General features: G+C 45.9%; 1 protein-coding gene across 3 annotated transcripts in view; it reads left to right on the forward strand.

Moving 5' to 3' along the window:
- The window catches only part of LOC119967675 (M-phase phosphoprotein 9), a 163,934-nt gene that overhangs the window by 69,164 nt on the left and 74,041 nt on the right, over positions 1–20,729 (forward strand). For all 3 annotated transcript variants that reach the window (XM_038800708.1, XM_038800537.1, XM_038800623.1), the window contains exons 13-16: positions 793–1,008; positions 1,185–1,232; positions 1,388–1,452; positions 12,468–12,572. In XM_038800708.1, coding sequence (XP_038656636.1) covers positions 793–1,008; positions 1,185–1,232; positions 1,388–1,452; positions 12,468–12,572 — 434 coding nt within the window. The remainder of the gene's footprint in view (positions 1–792; positions 1,009–1,184; positions 1,233–1,387; positions 1,453–12,467; positions 12,573–20,729) is intronic.

Raw genomic sequence — 20,729 nt, forward strand, 5'->3', positions numbered from 1 at the left:
ACCCACGCCGGCCGATCTGCGCGATCCACCATTTTCTCTTACCTTGTTTGCTGCTGACAAAAATGGAGGAAATGGTTTTGGGTCCCTTTGCCCCTCGTACACGCTCCTCCAATGGAACCTGTTGGATGAAGGTGAAGCCTTCCAGTGTCGGAAAGTATGGAGTCTCCATCTGTCCAAAGTTCTGAATTTTTTTCCTGTAAATTTTTATCAAATAAACACCCCCCCCCCCCCGAACATGTAAAAAAAATAAAATGAATAAAATAAATGAAAAAAATGAATAAAACCCCCCCGAACTTGTAAAAAAAATAAAATGAATAAAATAAAGGAAAGAAATAAAAATGAAATGAATAAAATAAATGAATAAAAACCACTGCAGAACTTGTAAAACAAAAAGCTGCAACCGTTAAAAAAAATAGCGGCCGCAATGCGCATGAGTGCCCGATTATCGGCGCGCACGCACAATGCAGGCAAATTTTTTTTTAACATGTTCGCGGCCGCTTGCAGCCGGCGTTATGAAAATCCGGCTGCTGCACGGGGATTTGCGCGATCGGGAGAGCCGCGGACAATGGCTCCGCGACCCTCCCGTCACCTGCCCACTACCCACCCGCGGGTCGCGCTCCCGACTTTGAAGAACACTGGTGTAAAAGGCATTGAAGTATCTGATCAGCAATGATTGTATTAAATGGCGGAGCAGATTCGATGGTCTAAATGGCCTCCTCCTGTTCCTATGTCCATTTATTTGAAGTCACTTTATTTCCCACTGTTGAAGATTATTCTTGTACTTTATGTTAGGCTGATTGGCCAGGACGCTATGATGCAGTCAGTGCCACGTCTCATGCATTACAACAGCGTCTCGATGAAATGCGAAAGGACAACAAGGACAAAGATAACATGATCGGCAAGCTCAATAGCAGGCTGAAAGACCTAGAAGAAGCTTTTGAAAAAGCTTACAAACACTCTGATAATAAAGATGCAAGAATGAAACAAGAGCACAAAATACTGCAGAATGTGAGTTACGAATTCACTTCGATGAATTGGGTTGCCTTGAGAGAGTCACAGAGTCAATATTTGTACTTGCTCGTCTGTTTTGCAGACGTGCTACATTCTTTCATTAACAGAATTTGTAAATGCAGTATTTTGATTTTGGTTCAAATGTGAAGACTAACCTTTGTTTTATATTGCAGCTGCTTACAGAATATAAGTCACTAGGAAAAGAATATGAACAAGTAAAGGTAATTTCACATTCCTTTGCAAAGTTTGCAAGGCTGCAACATGAAAGTTATTGTTCATTACCAGAAACCGAGATGATTATACTCGTGTGAAACATTAATGTTGACGAGAGGTTTTTTTTTTTGTACTGTTGGTATTTCTTTTTCTTCTTGACTAGGAAACTTTGAATACTACAGAAGATAAGCTATTTGATGCAAATTCTCAAACCTCCGAGCTGAAAAGGTTAATATGTTTGATCTTGATTTTGTTACATAATACTGTAAAGCTACTTGGGAAGCTTAACACAGAATTTTTAAAATGTAGTTTTGAAAGTGATCGTATATACTTGGCTATGGGAAATTTATATTAGAGAAAGATCAAGCCACAAAATTCATTGTCATCACAGAATAATTTCTTGGTGTTAGCCCCATTGATACTTTTCATTTGTAATGGTTCTTTACAAAATTTAGGCGGACGGTGTACCTGACCTTCTCTAGATGTAGAACCTCCCTCAACCAGACCGAGGTACTGGGCAGAGCAGTAGATCTCCACCCCAGCAGAAGTTGCCTCCGGGACATTAGTGAGGCAAAGGGGAGAAAAGCTGCTTTATGGCAGTTTTGTTAGGTTAATGGAACGAGTGCTTTTGATATGGTGATGAGCCTTAAAACACTGCCAACAGATATTTACCAAAGGCAAGCTAGTAACAATGGGGAATAGAACATAAAAGGGCAGGGAAAGGGTTTCAGAGGTACAAAGGGGGAGACAAGATGTGAACTTTGCATTGACATTCTAAAAGATAGATTCACAAACTGAAAGTAATAAGGCTTGACTTCTGAATAAGGTAGTTCAGATAAGGGAAGATCAAAAGGGGAAAACTGTATATTAGATGCAACTCAACCGTGGCCAGGGTCCTTTGAGACCTCAGCCCACAGCAGGAATAGCTGTTTTAACGTCCAGCAAGCCGTGTCTGTGAAGAAAGACTGCCTTGAACAGCCAGCTTTGTCCTACATCAGGAACAACTCCAAAAGATATAACTGCCTGGAGTGGTAATTATTACTGGATTTTGTTCCTAGTTTTTAAAACCTTTAAGATGTTGTTTGGGGTGAATTGACTCTGAAGATAGTAAAATAAAGGCGTTTGAAACTGGATAATGTTACGGATATTGTGTTTAGCCTTTGATTTAGTTAAATCTACTTCTAGTTGACTTTAATATTTAATTAACATTCATTTTATTTTAAATTTTCACAAAGCATATGGGAATAGAACATAGAACAGTACAGCAGAGAACAGGCCCTTCAGCCCACGATGTTGTGCCGAGCCTTGTCCGAAACCAAGATCAAGCTATCAAGCTTTCCCACCAATATTTAATACTCTTTCCCTAGTTATACCCTTAATGTACTTGTAAAAACAACTTAGGATTTTCCATCATTCTCTGATTTTCAAATCTGTCTTTGTGCTAAACCAAATTGTAAATTACAATTGAAGGCTGTCATTTAAAGTTTACTGTCGGCAATTTGGAATAAGCTGCTGTTTGCCATCAGCCATGCTCTTAACACAGTTTACATGTAGATTAAAGTCACCCATGTATTTTACTGTTTCTTCATCACAAGCGTCCAATATTTCTTTTTGTACACTGTCCTACATTGTGGTTACTGTTAAGTGGCTCCCACTAGTGTCTTCTTTCCCATACTATTTTCCTGATAATCATTTAATTTCACAAGTAAGGCTTCAATGAAGTTACTGTGAAAAGCCCCTAGTCGCCGCATTCCGGTCCCTGTTCGGGGAGGCCGGTATGGGAATTGAACTCACACTGCTAGCATTGTTCTGCATTACAAGCCAGCTGTTTAGCCCACTGTGCTAAACCAGCCCCTGGTTAATTAACTCACACCTATTTTCTCCCTCGTTTTATGATTATCCTTTGCTGATTTCTAAAATGTTCCCAGTCTTTGGCCGACCACAAATCTTCACACATTGACTTTTCTTTCAATGCAATACCATCCTTAACTTAGTTAGCCACGAATGATGCATCCTTTTGTAGAGTCCTTCTTTCTCAATGGACTACATCTTCTTAAATGTCTGGCACTGTCTAGCTACTGTTTACCCTTTAACTTATTTTCCTGGTCCACTGAAGGTAACTCGGTCTTCAAATCTTTGTCTGTGCCTTTATTTAAGTTTAAAACACCAGTATTGGTTTAAGTTTAATGGCCGAATGCTGATGTATCACCAAATCTTGGAAGAGCAGGGTGTTCTCTGGCTGCAGTTGGAGCTTCAACTCATCCAGTATGGAGGGTTGCAACTTGTGGAACATGGAATATGATATCAATCTAAATTTGGAAATTCTTTGAAATGAGACTTTGTTAATTGGTTTAAAAAATATACCAAGGTGAATGGGGTTAGATAAGGAGGACACATCAAATTTTTAACGTAACAATGTAGGAGAATAGGTGTTGCAGCTTGGAGGTGCTGTCCAACTGCAACTATGCAACTTCCTGTCTGTATTACTCTGAGCAAAGTTCTAATCATGGCTGTGAATCAGGATGTGGAGATACCGGGGTTGGACTGGGGTGGGCACACTAAGAAATCTTACAACACCAACAGGTTTATTTGGAAGCAGGAGCTTTCGGAGCGTAGCTCCTTCATCAGGTGAGTGAAGAGGTAGGTTACACAAATACAGCATACACAGACAAAGCCAGTGATGCAAGATGATACTTTGAATGTGAGTATTTGCAGGTAATTAAGTCTTTACAGGTCCAGACAGTGTGACTGGAGAGAGGGATAATCACAGGTTAAAGAGGTATGAATTGTCTCAAGCCAGGACAGTTGGTAGGATTTCGCAAGCCCAGGCCAGATGATGGAGTTAAATGTAGTGAGACATGAATCCAAGATCCCGGTTGAGGCCGTACCCATGTGTGCGGAACTTGGCGTCAGCTTCTGCTCGGCGATTTTGCGTTGAGGTGCATCCTGAAGGCCGCCTTGGAGAACGCTTACTTGAAGATCAGAGGCTGAATGCCCTTGACTGCTGAAGTGTTCCCCGACAGGAAGGGAACATTCCTGCCTGGTGAGCATCTGCATGGTCTCTGCAATGTACCATGCCTCGGGACATCCTTTCCTGCAGCAGATGAGGTAGACAACGTTGGCCGAGTCACACTGCGTACCTGGTGGGTGGTGTTCTCGCGTGTAATGGTGGTATCCATGTCGATGATCTGGCATGTCTTGCAGAGGTTGCCATGCCAGGGTTTTGTGGTGTTGTGGTCGCTATTGTCCTGAAGGCTGGGTAGTTTGCTGCAAACAATGATCTGTTTGAGGTTGTGCGGTTGTTTGAAGGCGAATAGTGGGGGTGTGGGGATGGTCTTTGTTCGTCTTCATCGATGACGTGTTGAAGGCTCCGAAGAAGATGTAGTTTCTCCGCTCCGGGGAAGTACTGGACGATGAAGGGTACTCTGTTAGTTGCGTCCTGTGTTTGTCTTCTGAGGAGGTTGGCGCGGTTTATTTGCTGTGGCGCATTGGAACTGTCAATCGATGAGTCGAGCGCCAGATCTCGTTCTTACGAGGGTGTCTTTCCGTGTTTGAAGATGTCTGTTACATTCCTCCTCATCTGAGCAGATCCTGTGTATATGGAGGGCTTGTCCAAAGGGGATGGCTTCTTTTAATGTGTTTAGGGTGGAAGATGGAGGAGTGGAGTTTCATGAGGTTATCCGTGGGTTTGCAGTAAAGCGAAGTGCTGAGGTGACTTTCTTTGATGGTCTTTAACCTGTGATTATCCCTCCTCTCCAGTCGCACCGTCTGAACCTGTAAAGACTGAATTGCCTGCAAAGACTCGCATTCAAAGTATCATCTTGCATCACTGGCTTTGTCTGTGTATGCTGTATTTGTGTAACCCACCTCTTCACTCACCTGATGAAGGAGCTACGCTCCGAAAGCTCGTGATTCCAAATAAATCCTTTGGACTTTAACCTGGTGTTGTAAGACTTCTTACTGTGTGAATCAGGAGGCAGGGCAGAGGTCGAGCACTTCACATTTGCGAGGGCATCATCAGCACACCTGCTTTTGAGTAGTTCCTGATGGTCAGTTTGTTGGCTCGTAAACATTACATCAAAGACTAATGTACATTTGAATATGTAATTTTGAAGTAAAAACAGAAAAAGCTGGAAACATCATCATGCCTAGCCTATGGAGAGGGAAAGTTGATATTTCAGGTCTGTGACTTTGAAATATCACAGAACTAACATAGCTTTTGAGAGTGGGTTTTACAAAGAACAAAGAAAATTACAGCACAGGAACAGGCCCTTCGGCCCTCCCAGCCTGCGCCGATCCAGATCCTTCATCTAAACCCGTCCCCTATTTTCCAAGGTCTACTTCCCTCTGTTCCCCGCCCGTTCATATATCTGTTCAGATGCACCTTAAATGATGCTATCGTGCCCGCCCCTACCACCTCCGCCGGCAAAGCATTCCAGGCACCCACCACCCTCTGCGTAAAAAAACTTTCCACGCACATCTCCCTTAAACTTTCCCCTCTCACCTTGAAATCGTGACCCCTTGTAATTGACACCCCCAATCTTGGAAAAAGCTTGTTGCTATCCATCCTGTCCATACCTCTTATAATTTTGTAGACCTCAATCAGATCCTCCCTCAATCTCCGTCTTTCCAACGAAAACAATCCAAATCTACTCAACCTTTCTTCATAGCTAGTATCCTCCATACCAGGCAACATCCTGGTGAACCTCCTCTGCACCCTCTCTAAAACATCCACATCCTTCTGGTAATGTGGCGACCAGAACTGCATGCAGTATTCCAAATGTGGCCTAACCAAAGTCCTGTAACATGACCTGCCGACTCTTGTACTCAATACCCCGTCCGATGAAGGCAAGCATGCTGTATGCTTTCTTGACCACTCTATCAACCTGCGTTGCCACTTTCAGGGTACAATGGACCTGAACTCCCAGATCTCTCTACATCAATTTTCCCCAGGACTCTTCCATTGACCATATAGTCCGCTCTTGAATTAGATCTTCCAAAATGCATCACCTCGCATTTGCCTGGATTGAACTCCATCTGCCATTTCTCTGCCCAACTCTCCAATCTATCTATATTTTGCTGTATTCTCTGACAGTCCTCCTCGCTATTTGCAACTCCACCAATCTTAGTATCATCTGAAAACTTGCTAATCAGACCACCTATACCTTCCTCCAGATCATTTATGTATATCACAAACAACAGTGGTCCGAGCACGGATCCCTGTGGAACACCACTAGTCACCTTTCTCCATTTTGAGACACTCCCTTCCACCACTACTCTGTCTCCTGTTGCCCAGCCAGTTCTTTATCCATCTAGCTAGTACACCCTGAACCCCATACGACTTCACTTTTTCCATCAACCTGCCATGGGAAACCTTATCAAACGCCTTACTGAAGTCCATGTATATGACATCTACAGCCCTTCCCTCATCAATTAACTTTGTCACTTCCTCAAAGAATTCTATTAGGTTTGTAAGACATGACCTTCCCTGCATAAAACCATGCTGCCTATCACTGATAAGTCTATTTTCTTCCAAATGTGAATAGATCCTATCCCTCAGTATCTTCTCCAACAGTTTGCCTACCACTGACGTCAAGCTCACAGGTCTATAATTCCCTGGATTATCCCTGCTACCCTTCTTAAACAAAGGGACAACATTAGCAATTCTCCAGTCCTCCGGGACCTCACCCGTGCTCAAGGATGCTGCAAAGATATCTGTTAAGGCCCCAGCTATTTCGACACACGCTTCCCTCAGTAACCTGGGATAGATCCCATCCAGTCCTGGGGACATGTCCACTTTAATGTCTTTTAAAATACCCAAAACCTCCCCCTTCCGTATGACGACTTGACCGAGAGTATTTAAACATCCATCCCTAGCCTCAACATCCATCATGTCCCTCTCCTTTGTGAATACTGATGCAAAGTACTCATTAAGAATCTCATTCATTTCATCTGACTCCACGCATAAATTCTCTCTTTTGTCTTTGAGTGGGCCAATCCTTTCTCTAGTTACCCTCTTGCTCCTTATATACGAATAAAAGGCTTTGGGGTTTTCCTTCACCCTGTTAGCCAAAGATATTTCATGACCCCTTTTAGCCCTCTTTATTGCGTGTTTGAGATTCGTCCTACTTTCCCGATATTCCTCCAAAGCTTCATCAGTTTTGAGTTGCCTCGATCTTATGTATGCTTCCTTTTTTCATCTTAGCTAGTCTCTCAATTCCACCCGTCATCCATGGTTCCCTAACCTTGCCATTTCTATCCCTCATTTTCACAGGGACATGTCTGTCCTGCACTCTAATCAACCTTTCCTTAAAAGACTCCCACATTTCAAATGTGGATTTACCCTTAAACAGCTGCTCCCAGTCCACATTCCCTAGCTCCTGCCAAATTTTGTTCAGAGAATTTTGGCCTTTCCCCAATTTATCACTCTTCCTTTCGGACCACTCTCGTCTTTGTCCATGGGTATTCTGAAACTTACGGAATTGTGATCGCTATTCCCAAAGTAATCACCGACTGAAACTTCAACCACCTGGTCGGGATCATTCCCCAATACCAGGTCCAGTATGGCCCCTTTCCGAGTTGGACTATTGACATACTGCTCTCAAAAATTCTCCTGGATGCTCCTTACAAACTCTGCTCCATCTACGCCTCCAACACTACTCGAGTCCCATTCAATGTTGGGGAAGTTAAAATCTCCCATCACAACCACCCTATTGCTCCTACATTTTTCTATAATCTGTCTGCATATTTGTACCTCTACTTCATGCTTGCTTTTGGGAGGCCTGTAGTAAAGTCCCAGCAATGTTACTGCACCCCTCCTATTTCTTAGCTCTTCCCATATTGCCTCAGTGCTCGAATCCTCCATAGTGTCCTCCTTAATCACAGCTGTGATATCATCTCTGACTAGTAATGCAACTCCTCCACCCCTTCTACCTCCCTCTCTATCCCTCCTGAAGCATCTATACCCTGGGATATTCAGTTGCCAGTCCTGCCCTTCCCTCAACCAAGTCAACCGTGGATATCTAAGGAAATAAGGGAGAGTATCAAATTGAAGGAAAAAGCATATAAAGTGGCAAAGATTGCTGGGAGATTAGAGGACTGGGAAATCTTTAGGGGGCAACAGAAAGCTACTAAAAAAGCTATAAAGAAGAGTAAGATAGAGTATGAGAGTAAACTTGCTCAGAATATAAAAACAGACAGTAAAAGTTTTTACAAATATATAAGACAAAAAAGAGTGGCTAAGGTAAATATTGGTCCTTTAGAGGATGAGAAGGGAGTTTTAATAATGGGAAATGAGGAAATGGCTGAGGAACTGAACAGGTTTTTTGGGTCGGTCTTCACAGTGGAAGACACAAATAACATGCCAGCGACTGATAGAAATGAGGCTATGACAGGTGAGGATCTTGAGAGGATTGTTATCACTAAGGAGGGAGTGATGGGCAAGCTAATGGGGCTAAAGGTAGACAAGTCTCCTGGCCCTGATGGAATGCATCCCAGAGTGCTAAAAGAGATGGCTAGGGAAATTGCAGATGCACTAGTGATAATTTACCGAAATTCACTAGACTCTGGGGTGGTCCCGGTGGATTGGAAATTAGCAAACATGACGCCACTGTTTAAAAAAGGAGGTAGGCAGAAAGCAGGAAATTATAGGCCAGTGAGTTTAACTTCGGTAATAGGGAAGATGCTGGAATCTATCATCAAGGAAGAAATTGCGAGGCATCTGGATAGAAATTGTCCCATTGGGCAGACGCAGCATGGGTTTGTTAAAGGCAGGTCATGCCTAACTAATTTAGTGGAATTTTTTGAGGACATTACCAGTGCAGTAGATAACGGGGAGCCGATGGATGTGGTATATCTGGATTTCCAGAAAGCCTTTGACAAGGTGCCACACAAAAGGTTGCTGCATAAGATAAAGATGCATGGCATTAAGGTTAAAGTAGTAGCATGGATAGAGGATTGGTTAATTAATAGAAAGCAAAGAGTTGGGATAAATGGGTGTTTCTCTGGTTGGCAATCAGTAGCTAGTGGTGTCCCTCAGGGATCCGTGTTGGGTCCACAATTGTTCACAATTTACATTGATGATTTGGAGTTGGGGACCAAGGGCAATGTGTCCAAGTTTGCAGATGACACTAAGATGAGTGGTAAAGCGAAAAGTGCAGAGGATACTGGAAGTCTGCAGAGGGATTTGGATAGGTTAAGTGAATGGGCTCGGGTCTGGCAGATGGAATACAATGTTGACAAATGTGAGGTTATCCATTTTGGTAGGAATAACAGCAAACGGGATTATTATTTAAACGATAAAATATTAAAGCATGCCGCTGTTCAGAGAGACCTGGGTGTGCTAGTGCATGAGTCACAGAAGGTTGGTTTACAAGTGCAACAGGTGATTAAGAAGGCAAATGGAATTTTGTCCTTCATTGCTAGAGGGATGGAGTTTAAGACTAGGGAGGTTATGCTGCAATTGTATAAGGTGTTAGTGCGGCCACACCTGGAGTATTGTGTTCAATTTTGGTCTCCTTACTTGAGAAAGGACGTACTGGCACTGGAGGGTGTGCAGAGGAGATTCACTAGGTTAATCCCAGAGCTGAAGGGGTTGGATTATAAGGAGAGGTTGAGTAGACTGGGACTGTACTCGTTGGAATTTAGAAGGATGAGGGGGGATCTTATAGAAACATTTAAAATTATGAAGGGAATAGATAGGATAGATGCGGGCAGGTTGTTTCCACTGGCGGGTGACAGCAGAACTAGGGGGCATAGCCTCAAAATAAGGGGAAGTAGATTTAGGACTGAGTTTAGGAGGAACTTCTTCACCCAAAGGGTTGTGAATCTATGGAATTCCTTGCCCAGTGAAGCAGTTGAGGCTCCTTCATTACATGTTTTTAAGGTAAAGATAGATAGTTTTTTGAAGAATAAAGGGATTAAGGGCTATGGTGTTCGGGCCGGAAAGTGGAGCTGAGTCCACAAAAGATCAGCCATGATCTAATTGAATGGCGGAGCAGGCTCGAGGGGCCAGATGGCCTACTCCTGCTCCTAGTTCTTATGTTCTTATGTTCTTATGTTCTAAGTCTCAGTAACACCAATAACAGCATATTCCCAGGTACTAATCCAAGACCTAAATTCATCTGCCTTACCTGCTACACTTCTCGCATTAAAACAAATGCACCTCAGACCACCTGTCCCTTTGCGTTCATCATCTCTTCCCTGTCTACTCTTCCCCTTAGTCACATTGAGTTTATTATCTAGTACCTTACTGGCTTTAGTTGATGCCTCTTTACTGACCTCTAACTTCCTAATCTGGTTCCCATCCCCCTGCCACATTAGTTTAAAACCTTCCCAACAGTTTTAGCAAAAGCACCCCTTAGGACATTGGTTCCAGTCCTGCCCAGGTGTAGACCATCCGGTTTGTAATGGTCCCACCGCCCCCAGAACCGGTTCCAATGTCCCAAAAATCTGAACCCCCTCCCTCCTGCACCATCTCTCAAGCCACGTATTCATTCTGACTATTCTTGAATTTCTACTCTGACTGTCTCGTGGCACTGGTAGCAATCCTGAGATTACTACCTTTGAGGTCCTACTTTTTAACTTATCTCCTAACTCCCTAAATTCTGATTGTTGGACCTCATCCCGTTTTTTACCTATATCGTTGGTGGCTATATGCACACGACAACTGGCTGTTCACCCTCCCCCTTCAGTATGGCAGTAGGGCAGCACGGTAGCATGGTGGTTAGCATAAATGCTTCACAGCTCCAGAGTCCCAGGTTCGGTTCCCGGCTGGGTCACTGCCTGTGCGGAGTCTGCACGTCCTCCCCGTGTGTGCGTGGGTTTCCTCCGGGTGCTCCGGTTTCCTCCCACAGTCCAAAGATGTGCGGGTTAGGTGGATTGGCCATGCTAAATTGCCCGTAGTGTCCTAAAAAGTAAGGTTACTGGGAGGGGGGGTTGTTGGGTTACGGGTATAGGGTGGATACGTGGGTTTGAGTAGGGTGATCATTGCTCGGCACAACATCGAGGGCCGAAGGGCCTGTTCTGTGCTGTACTGTTCTATGTTCTATGTATGTCCTGCAGCCGATCTGAGACATCCCTGACCCGTGCACCCGGGAGGCAACATACCATTCAGGAGTCTCGTTTTCGACCACAGAAGTGCCTGTCTACTCCCCTTACGATTGAATCCCCTATGACTATAGCCCTGCCAGTCTTTTTCCCGCCCTTCTGTGCAGCAAAGCCAGCCATGGTGCCATGAGCTGGGCTACTACTGCCTTCCCCTGGTGAGTCATTTCCCCCAACAGTATCCAAAATAGTATACTTGTTTTGGAGGGAGATGACCGCAGGGGACACCTGCACTGCCTTCCTGCTCTTTCTCTGCCTTTTGGTCACCCATTTCCTGTCTCCCTCAACAATCCTAATCTGCGGTGTGACCAACTCACTGAACGTGCTATCCACGACCTCCTCAGCATCACGGATGCTCCAAAGTGAGTCCATCCGCAGCTCCAGAGACGTCATGCAGTCTAACAGGAGATGCAGCTGGACACACTTCCCGCACATGAAGGAGTCAGGGGCATCGGTCGCGTCCCTGAACTCCCACATTGAGCATGAGGAGCATAACACGGGTCTGGGATCTCCTGGCATTTTGACCCTTTACCTTAACTGACTACAAATAAAATAATTAATAAGTGAAAGGAATAAAGATTTTAACTTACCAATCAAAATACTCACCGACACATGAAGAGTTATATTTCTCCCAGCTACTGCTAATTGGAGCACTTTCCTTACCAGCCAATCAGGTCACTGCGTTGCTGTGATGTCACTCTTCAAGGTAAGTTTTTAAAGTTTTAAAGAGGTAAACTTACCTTTCCAATAGACCCCTGGTTACTGCTCCCGCCGAAAATCTGAAGGCGGCTGCTCCTTATCACCACAGTTAGAGGAGGAGGGCGGGTGGGAGACACTACACGTATAGTGTCTCGAGTTTAGCCGCTGCCCAAATATATCAGTTCACTCACCTTCCCAGAGCGCAATTCGACCGCTCAGCTCCTCCCACGCACAGCTCCTGCAAGGTAAGTTTTTAAAATAGGAAAACTTACCTTTCCAACAGCCTCCTGGTTACTGATCTCGCTTAAAAAAAAAAGGTGACGTTGAAATATCACAGAACTAGCACAGCTTTTTAGAGTGGGTTTTGGTTAATTGAATATTAATGTATGCTAAATTATTTTATTTTACTGGTGGTAAAATTGTTTATACTTGCATTTCAGGGTTGTTTCAAAACTTGAGGCTCAAATTCGACAAGTAGAACATGAGAGAAACTACATGAAGGTCCGATCCAGTGCACATAGCTGTTCACGGACATCAAACCGTGGGTAAAAACATTTGTTTTTATAAATAAAACTTAAACGACTTCTGATTACAACATCAATGAAGCTAATAGGTTTTTCCTTTTCCAATAAAATGGCTAATGTAAAGAATGTACTTACCTGTTTTGAATATTGAAACATTGGTAATCGCCTTCCATCTCGTAAGACAAGGTTTGTGTCATGGTGATCAACTCTGTATTAAATATCACTTTGTGTGGCTCAGGAACCCGACCCTGGCATTGCCGACTCTGCTTCATTCGCTGCAGAGATAGTGGGATGAGAAGGTGCACCCAGGAGGTTGTGACCCAGTGACCAATTCCTTGCACAGAACGGTTTTGGGTTTGGGTCTGTGTTTGTCATCCATCCAATTAATGGCTGAGCCAGTGCAGACATCGTTAGATTAACAATGAGTCCTAGAGAGGGTCAATTCGTCGTCGTCGTGCGCAAGGTTGGGCCTCATCCAATTTAAGGTGCTGCACAGAGCCCATATGACGGGGACTAGGATGAGTCGGTTCTTTGGGGGGGAGGACAGGTGTGTTAGGTGTTCGGGAAGCCCTGCGAACCATGTACATATGTTCTGGATGTGTCCGGCACTGGAAGAGTTCTGGGAGGGGGTGGCGGGGACGGTATCGAGAGTGGTGGGAACCAGGGTCAAACCAGGGTGGGGGCTAGCGATTTTTGGGGTTGGGGTGGAGCCAGGAGTACAGGAGGCAAGGGAGGCCGGAATATTGGCCTTTGCGTCCTTGGTAGCTCGGAGAAGGATCTTGATTCAGTGGAGGGACACAAGGCCACCAAGTGTTAACACCTGGTTAAACGACATGGCAAGCTTCATCCAATTGGAAAGAATCAAATTTGCCCTGAGGGGGTCGGTACAGGGGTTCTTCCGGCGGTGGCAGCCCTTTCTTGACTTTCTGGATCAGAGATAGGAACTGGAGGCCGAAACAGCAGCAACCCGGGGAGAAAAGGGGGAGGGAGGGGGGGGAAGGGAGGGGGGGGGGGGGGGGGGATAGCACGAAGGGAGCACGTCAGCGGGGGGTCGCGGGCAATGACTGCCCGAGGCCATCGGCAGAAAGGGAAAAACGGTTTGGTTGCTAGACTGATAGCGCGGGGGGGGGGGGGGGGGGGGGGGGGGAGGGAGGGTGGGGGGGGTGCGCGGGGGGGGGGGGAGGGAGGGTGGGGGGGGTGCGCGGGGGGGGGGGGGAGGGAGGGTGGGGGGGGTGCACGGGGGGGGGGGGGGGGGGGACGGGGGGGGGGGGGGGGGGGGGGCGCGCGGGGGAGGGCGTGGGGAGGATTTTCCAGGCGGGATTTGTGGTGTTATAATTTAAAATGTAATAGGGGTAAATGTTTGTATCGAAAAATTTCAATAAAAATTGTTTTAAAAAAAAAGATTAACAATGAGTGTATGCTGGTGGAATTTATAGACTCCAGGACATCTGGGTTCCTGCCACAAAACACCATGGGTATGTCAGAGAGCCGAGATGGAATCTCTGCAGTCTTTTCTCCTGCCTAGAATATGCTGTCTAGGTCTCGCCATTGTAGAGGAATGCCCCGAGGAAACTGGCTTGGTAGATTTGCAGTTTGGGTGTTCTCAGTCAGCTTTTTACTGGCACATGCCTGTCCTGCACTCCCATCAACTGCTCCTTAAAAGACTCCCACATGCCAAATGTGGGTTTACCCTTAAACAGCCTCTCCCAAACAACAGCCTTCAAATCATGTCTAATCTGGTTGTAGTTAGCCTTCCCCCAATTTACACCTTAACTCTGGGACAACACTCGCCCTTTTCCATGAGTATCTGAAAGTTAACTAATTGTGGCCATTGTTTGCCACATGTTCCCCCACTGCAACTTTGGTGATCTGGCTGGGCTCGTTCCCTAGTATTAGGTCCAGTATAGCCCCCTCTCTAGTCGGACTATCCACATATTGTTGCAAAAATCCTTCTTGGACACACTTACCAAATTCCGCACCATCCAGACCCCTAGCCCTTTGGGAATTCCAGTCAATATGAGGAAAATTAAAGTCTCCCACTACAACAACCCTATTATTTCTACATCTATCCAGAATCTGTTTACATATCTTCTTCAACTTCCCATGGGCTGTTGGGAGACCTGAGGTACACCCCCATCATAGTGACTGCCCCCCTTCCTGTTTCTGAGTTCTTCCCACAGTGCCTCGTTACTTGATTCTTCCATGGTGTCCTCCCTCTGTACAGCTGTAATATGTTCTCTCACCAGTATTGCCACTCTCTCACCTCTTTTTTTTTACCTTCCTGTCTCGCCAAAACACCTATATCCTGGAATATTTAGCTGCCAGTCCTGTCCCTTTTAAAAAAATAAATTTAGAGTAACCAATTATTTTTGTTCCACTTGAGGGGCAATTTAGCATTGCCAATCCACCTAACCTGCACACCTTTGGGTCATGGGGGTGAAACCCCCGCAGACATGTGGAGAATGTGCAAACTCCACATGGACAGTGAGCCAGAGCTGGGATTTGAACCCGGGTCCTCGGCGTCGCAGTCCCAGTGCTATCCACTGTGCCACATGCCACCCTCCGTCTCCGTTACAGCAATCACATCCAGGTTCTGAGCATAGATCAAGGCTTTCAGTTCATCTGTCTTACCTGTTATACTCCGTGCACTGAAGCAGATACACTCCAGACCTCCAGGCCCACTGAGTTCGACCTCCCTCACAGAATAAAAGGTAGGCCATTTAGGACTGAGATGAGGAGGAAGTTCTTCAGTCACTCAGTCATCTTGGGAATTCTCTACGCAAAATTGGAGGCTCAGCATTGAAGCAGAGTTCGATAGATTTCTAGAATCAAATGATATCAAGGGATACAGGGATAATGCAGGACGATGCCGCTGAGGTAGAAGATCAGGCACGATCTAGTTCAGTGTTTTTCAAACTTTCTTTCCCGGAACCCACTTTTACCACCGGCTGACCATCATGAGCCATGCCAGCCGTCCTTCGCGAGCCATGCCAACCGACTGACCTTCACTAGCCATGCTAACTGACTGACCTTTGGGGCCCACGCCGACTGTCCTTTGTGACATACCACTATTGCTACCCTTTAATGCGACAGGTGAGCCTGCTTGGTCCTTATGATCTCACTTGCTTTGTCATTCAATGTTACATTTCTGCTAAGGACTTGTGACGATTTAAGTTCTCGCTGCATCCTTTGAAAAAAAATCAAGAGGTTTGTCCTTGAACTTGCCATGTTTAGTCTTCAAATGCCTTTGGCATTTTGAGGGTTTTAATCTTTTATTTACCAGTATCTCCCTGCATAAGAAGCACAAGGGGGTGGGGGTTACATCCTGATTAGTATTGGGACAATTAACAAAGCCACACCTCAAGAAATCATCTTTCTCCTGCTTTGTTCCCAATTTCAGCTGTTTCTTCACTCTTTGTTCACCAGAGACCCTGGATCTCTGGGTACAGCTCACACCAGCACTGCTTTGCCCTGTCTGAGAAGCTCTCTCCAGCAGATTCAATTGTGAGATCCTGACCTGTTTGTGTCTCTGGCCCTTTCTTTCTTTGATCCACCTTCAGTTCTTCACACAGTCCTGTTGCTTGCTTGCTGGCAGCTCTGTGATTTTGGCCCCAGAGCACATGACATCAGCGTACCTGCTCTCTGCCGCCACTTCTGGTGGGATGACTCAATCGATGTTAAAAAACATTTTTTTAAAGTCTGGAACTGGGACAGTGTAATAACGTCAGGAGGAGGCAGTCTGCCCCGCTGGGCTCTGGGTCTGCGCACTGCTCGATCCGGCTTAGAAGGGGCGGCAGACATTCCTGAAAGGTGGCCGTGGCCGGCATTTTTAAAAGCCAATCGCCACTGTTGGGCACTTCTTCATGTGATTGTGAGCGCTACGACCAATCGCTCTGCGACCTTCCCGACACCTGCCGTGGGTCACGAGTTTGAAAATGACTGATCTAGTTGAATGGCGGAGCAGACTGAAGGTGCTGAACGGCCTACTCCTGCTTCTGTATTTGTAAGTTGCAACCAGTAGTAATCAATGCACTTTCTAGCAGCCTGTCTGACCTTCATTCAAATGGTTCTTGGGCATTGAGTCTTCCCGCTTGGACCTCTCTTTTAATTAATGAGAGCGGACACTCCGCCTCAATGACAGGCCTGAAATGAATCAACATTTTTCGCTCTTGCTTCCAATATGTTGAGAGTACCATATTGTATCTTGAAGTATGATCCATTTTGCTTCTGCATCTGTTGGAATTCCTGTTCAGTCCAGTTGAAGAAATTTTGTTTTTTATCTCCTGCAGTTATACAGGGTATAGGTTCAGAGGAGGTTTACTAGATTGATACCTGGAATGAGCAGGTTGTCTTGTGAGGATCGGTTGGAAAGGATGCTCCCGTGTGTGTTGATGTGTGTGTGTTGGTGTCAATTCCCGCTCGCAACAATACGGAGAAGTCGTTTCAGACAGTCACTCCCTATTTGTTTGTGTATTGTGCGCATGTGTGTGTGTGCTGGGGCCTTTTAAATGGGATACCAGATTACAAACTATGGTTTTGTTCATTATACAGGATGTGGACGTCGCTGGTTAGGCCAGCATTTATTGCCCATCCTTAGTTGTCCTTAAGGTGGTGGTGAGCTGCCTTCTTGAACCGCTGCAGTTCCTCAGGTGTAGATACACCACCAGCACTATTTGGGAGGAAGTTTTTATTTCTTTTTTTTGTAGTAGTTGAATACATTGGGCAGCAGGGTAGCATGGTGGTTAGCATAAATGCTTCACAGCTCCAGGGTCCCAGGTTCGATTCCCGGCTGGGTCACTGTCTGTGTGGAGTCTGCACGTCCTCCCCCTGTGTGCGTGGGTTTCCTCCGGGTGCTCCGGTTTCCTCCCACAGTCCAAAGATGTGCGGGTTAGGTGGATTGGCCATGCTAAATTGCCCGTAGTGTCCTAATAAAAGTAAGGTTAAGCGGGGGGGGGGGGGTTGTTGGGTTACGGGTATAGGGTGGATACGTGGGTTTGAGTAGGGTGATCATGGCTCGGCACAACATTGAGGGCCGAAGGGCCTGTTCTGTGCTGTACTGTTCTATGTTCTATGTTCTACATTTGACTGGCTTGTTGAGCCATTTCAGAGGACATTTAAGAGTCAACCACATTGCTGGAGTCACATGTAGAGCAGACCAAGTAAGGCTAGTAGATTCTCCTTCCCTAAAGGACTTTAGTGAATCAGATGAGTTTTTTTTACAACAATCGACAGTGATTTCATGATCATCATTAGAATTTTAATTCCAGATATTTTTAAAATTCCATGATCTGCCATGGTGGGATTTGAACCCACGTCCCCAGATGTATTATCCTGGGTCTCTGGTTTACTAGTCCAGTGACAATACCACTATGCCATTGTCTTAACTAATATTAGCCAGGTGCCATGAGGAATCCAATTTCCATCTGCCTCCTCGAGGTGACACAGCTGAGGACTTGTCAATGGAGGACCGTTATACTTTTGGCTCTCTTTGTATTGGTGTTAGTCAACGGTGTGGGCTGAAAATGAGATGCAGCTTAGTGCACATAAACGTGAAACATGCTTCTCTTCACCACCCACACACTAGATGCATCACATCAAGCTGCTGGAGACATGTTAATACATTGACAGACAGTACTCTGAAAGGACACACTCCTCCGTCCACTGCATCACCTCACCTAACCTGCTCATCCTTGGACATTAAGGGGCAGTTTATCATGGCCAATCCACCTAACCTGCACATCTTTGGACTGTGGGCAGTAACCACAGCACCCAGAGGAAACCCACACAGACACACTGAGAAAGTGCAAGCTCCACACACTGACCCAAAGCCGGAATTGGAGCTGCGAGGCAGCAGTGCTAACCGCTGTGATTGCAGTGCTAACCACTGTGCCACTCTGCTGCCAATTTGACAATTTGTATGCTTCTAATACTATCTTTAATTTCCTTTATAAGTCATAGTTTGGCCACCTTTCACATTTTACTTTTGCGCTAGACAGGAATGAACAATTGTTGCTGTTTCCCCATGCGCTCCTTGAATGTTTGCCATTGCCTACCCACTGTCATCCCTTTCAGTAAAATTTCCCAATCTACCTTGGCCAAATCACGCTTCATATCATCATAATTTCCTTTATTAAGTTTCAGGATCCTAGTCTCAGAATCAACTACATCACTCTCCACCTTGATGGAAATTTCTTGGCAAAATTTGGTTCCAGTGCCATCTACGAGTTTGCTTATGATGCAACCATAGTGGGCTGGATCTCGAATAACGACGAGTCAGAATACAGGAGGGAGCTGGAGAACCTAGTGGAGTGGTGCAGCGACAACAATCTATCCCTCAATGCCAGCCTTGAGGGATGGAGCTGGTCATTGACTTCAGAAAGCAAAGTACTGTACACACCCCTGTCAGAATCAATGGGGCCGAGGTGGAGATAGAACATAGAACATAGAACAGTACAGCACAGAACAGGCCCTTCGGCCCTCGATGTTGTGCCGAACAATGATCACCCCACGTAACCCGTATACCCGTAACCCAACAATCCCCCCATTAACCTTACACTACGGGCAATTTAGCATGGCCAATCCACCTAACCCGCACATCTTTGGACTGTGGGAGGAAACCGGAGCACCCGGAGGAAACCCACGCACACACGGGGAGGACGTGCAGACTCCACACAGACAGTGACCCAGCCGGGAATCGAACCTGGGACCCTGGAGCTGTGAAGCATTGATGCTAACCACCATGCTACCGTGAGGCCCCAGATGGTTAGCAGTTTCAAATTCCGAGGGGTGCACATCTCCAAAAATGTGTCTTGGTCCACCCACATCGACGCTACCACCAAGAAAGCATAACAACGCCTATACTTCCTCAGGAAACTAAGGAAATTTGGTATGTCCACATTAACTCTTACCAACTTTTACAGATGCACCACAGAAGGCACCCTATCGGGCTGCATCACAGCCTGGTATGGCAACTGCTCGGCCCAGGACCGCAAGAAACTTCAGAGAGTCGTGAACACCTCCCAGTCCATCACACAAACCTGCCTCCCATCCATTGACTCCATCTACACCTCCCGCTGCCTGGCTTACTTTTCTAACTTCTTCCATCGTGCAAGAGATACAAAAGTCTGAGAACGAGCAGACGCAAAACAGCTTCTTCCCCAGTTACCAGACTCCGAAACGACCCTCTTATGGACTGACCTCATTAACACTACACCCTGTATGCTTCACCCGATGCTGGTGTTATGTACTTACATTGTGGACCTTGTGTTGCCCTTTTATTCCCTTTTCTTTTCATGTACTTAATGATCTGTTGAGCTGCTCGCATAAAAATACTTTTCACTGTACCATGGTACACGTGACAATAAACAAAATCCAATCCAAATTCAATCATTATTATGGTCATTCATTCCAAGTGGTCTCGCACAACTAGATATCCAATAATTCCGTTCTCATTACACAGTACCCAATCTAGGATGGCCTGTTCTCCAGTTGGTCTCTAGCAGAGGGCAGCAGAGCAGAGCTACTGATCAGCTGTTCTGGGGAAATTTGCATACGTGCAGTGCGGTCAGCCTAAGTTGAAGGTGAATCTGCGAAGGAGACCCGAGGAGTTTGAGTGAAGGCGTTCATCCAGCAGAGGGCAGCAGAGCAGAGCTACTGATCAGCTGTTCTGGGGAAATTTCCTACGTGCAGTGCGGTCAGCCTAAGTTGAAGGTGAATCTGCGAAGGAGACCCGAGGAGTTTGAGTGAAGGCAATCATCCAGCAGAGGGCAGCAGAGCAGAGCTACTGATCAGCTGTTCTGGGGAAATTTGCATACGTGCAGTGCGGTCAGCCTAAGTTGAAGGTGAGTCTGCGAAGGAGACCCGAGGAGTTTGAGTGAAGGCGTTCATCCAGCAGAGGGCAGCAGAGCAGAGCTACTGATCAGCTGTTCTGGGGAAATTTCCTACGTGCAGTGCGGTCAGCCTAAGTTGAAGGTGAATCTGCGAAGGAGACCCGAGGAGTTTGAGTGAAGGCAATCATCCAGCAGAGGGCAGCAGAGCAGAGCTACTGATCAGCTGTTCTGGGGAAATTTGCATACGTGCAGTGCGGTCAGCCTAAGTTGAAGGTGAGTCTGCGAAGGAGACCCGAGGAGTTTGAGTGAAGGCAATCATCCAGCAGAGGGCAGCAGAGCAGAGCTACTG

Source organism: Scyliorhinus canicula, chromosome 1, assembly GCF_902713615.1.
Source record: "Scyliorhinus canicula chromosome 1, sScyCan1.1, whole genome shotgun sequence".
Classification (NCBI taxonomy): domain Eukaryota; kingdom Metazoa; phylum Chordata; class Chondrichthyes; order Carcharhiniformes; family Scyliorhinidae; genus Scyliorhinus; species Scyliorhinus canicula.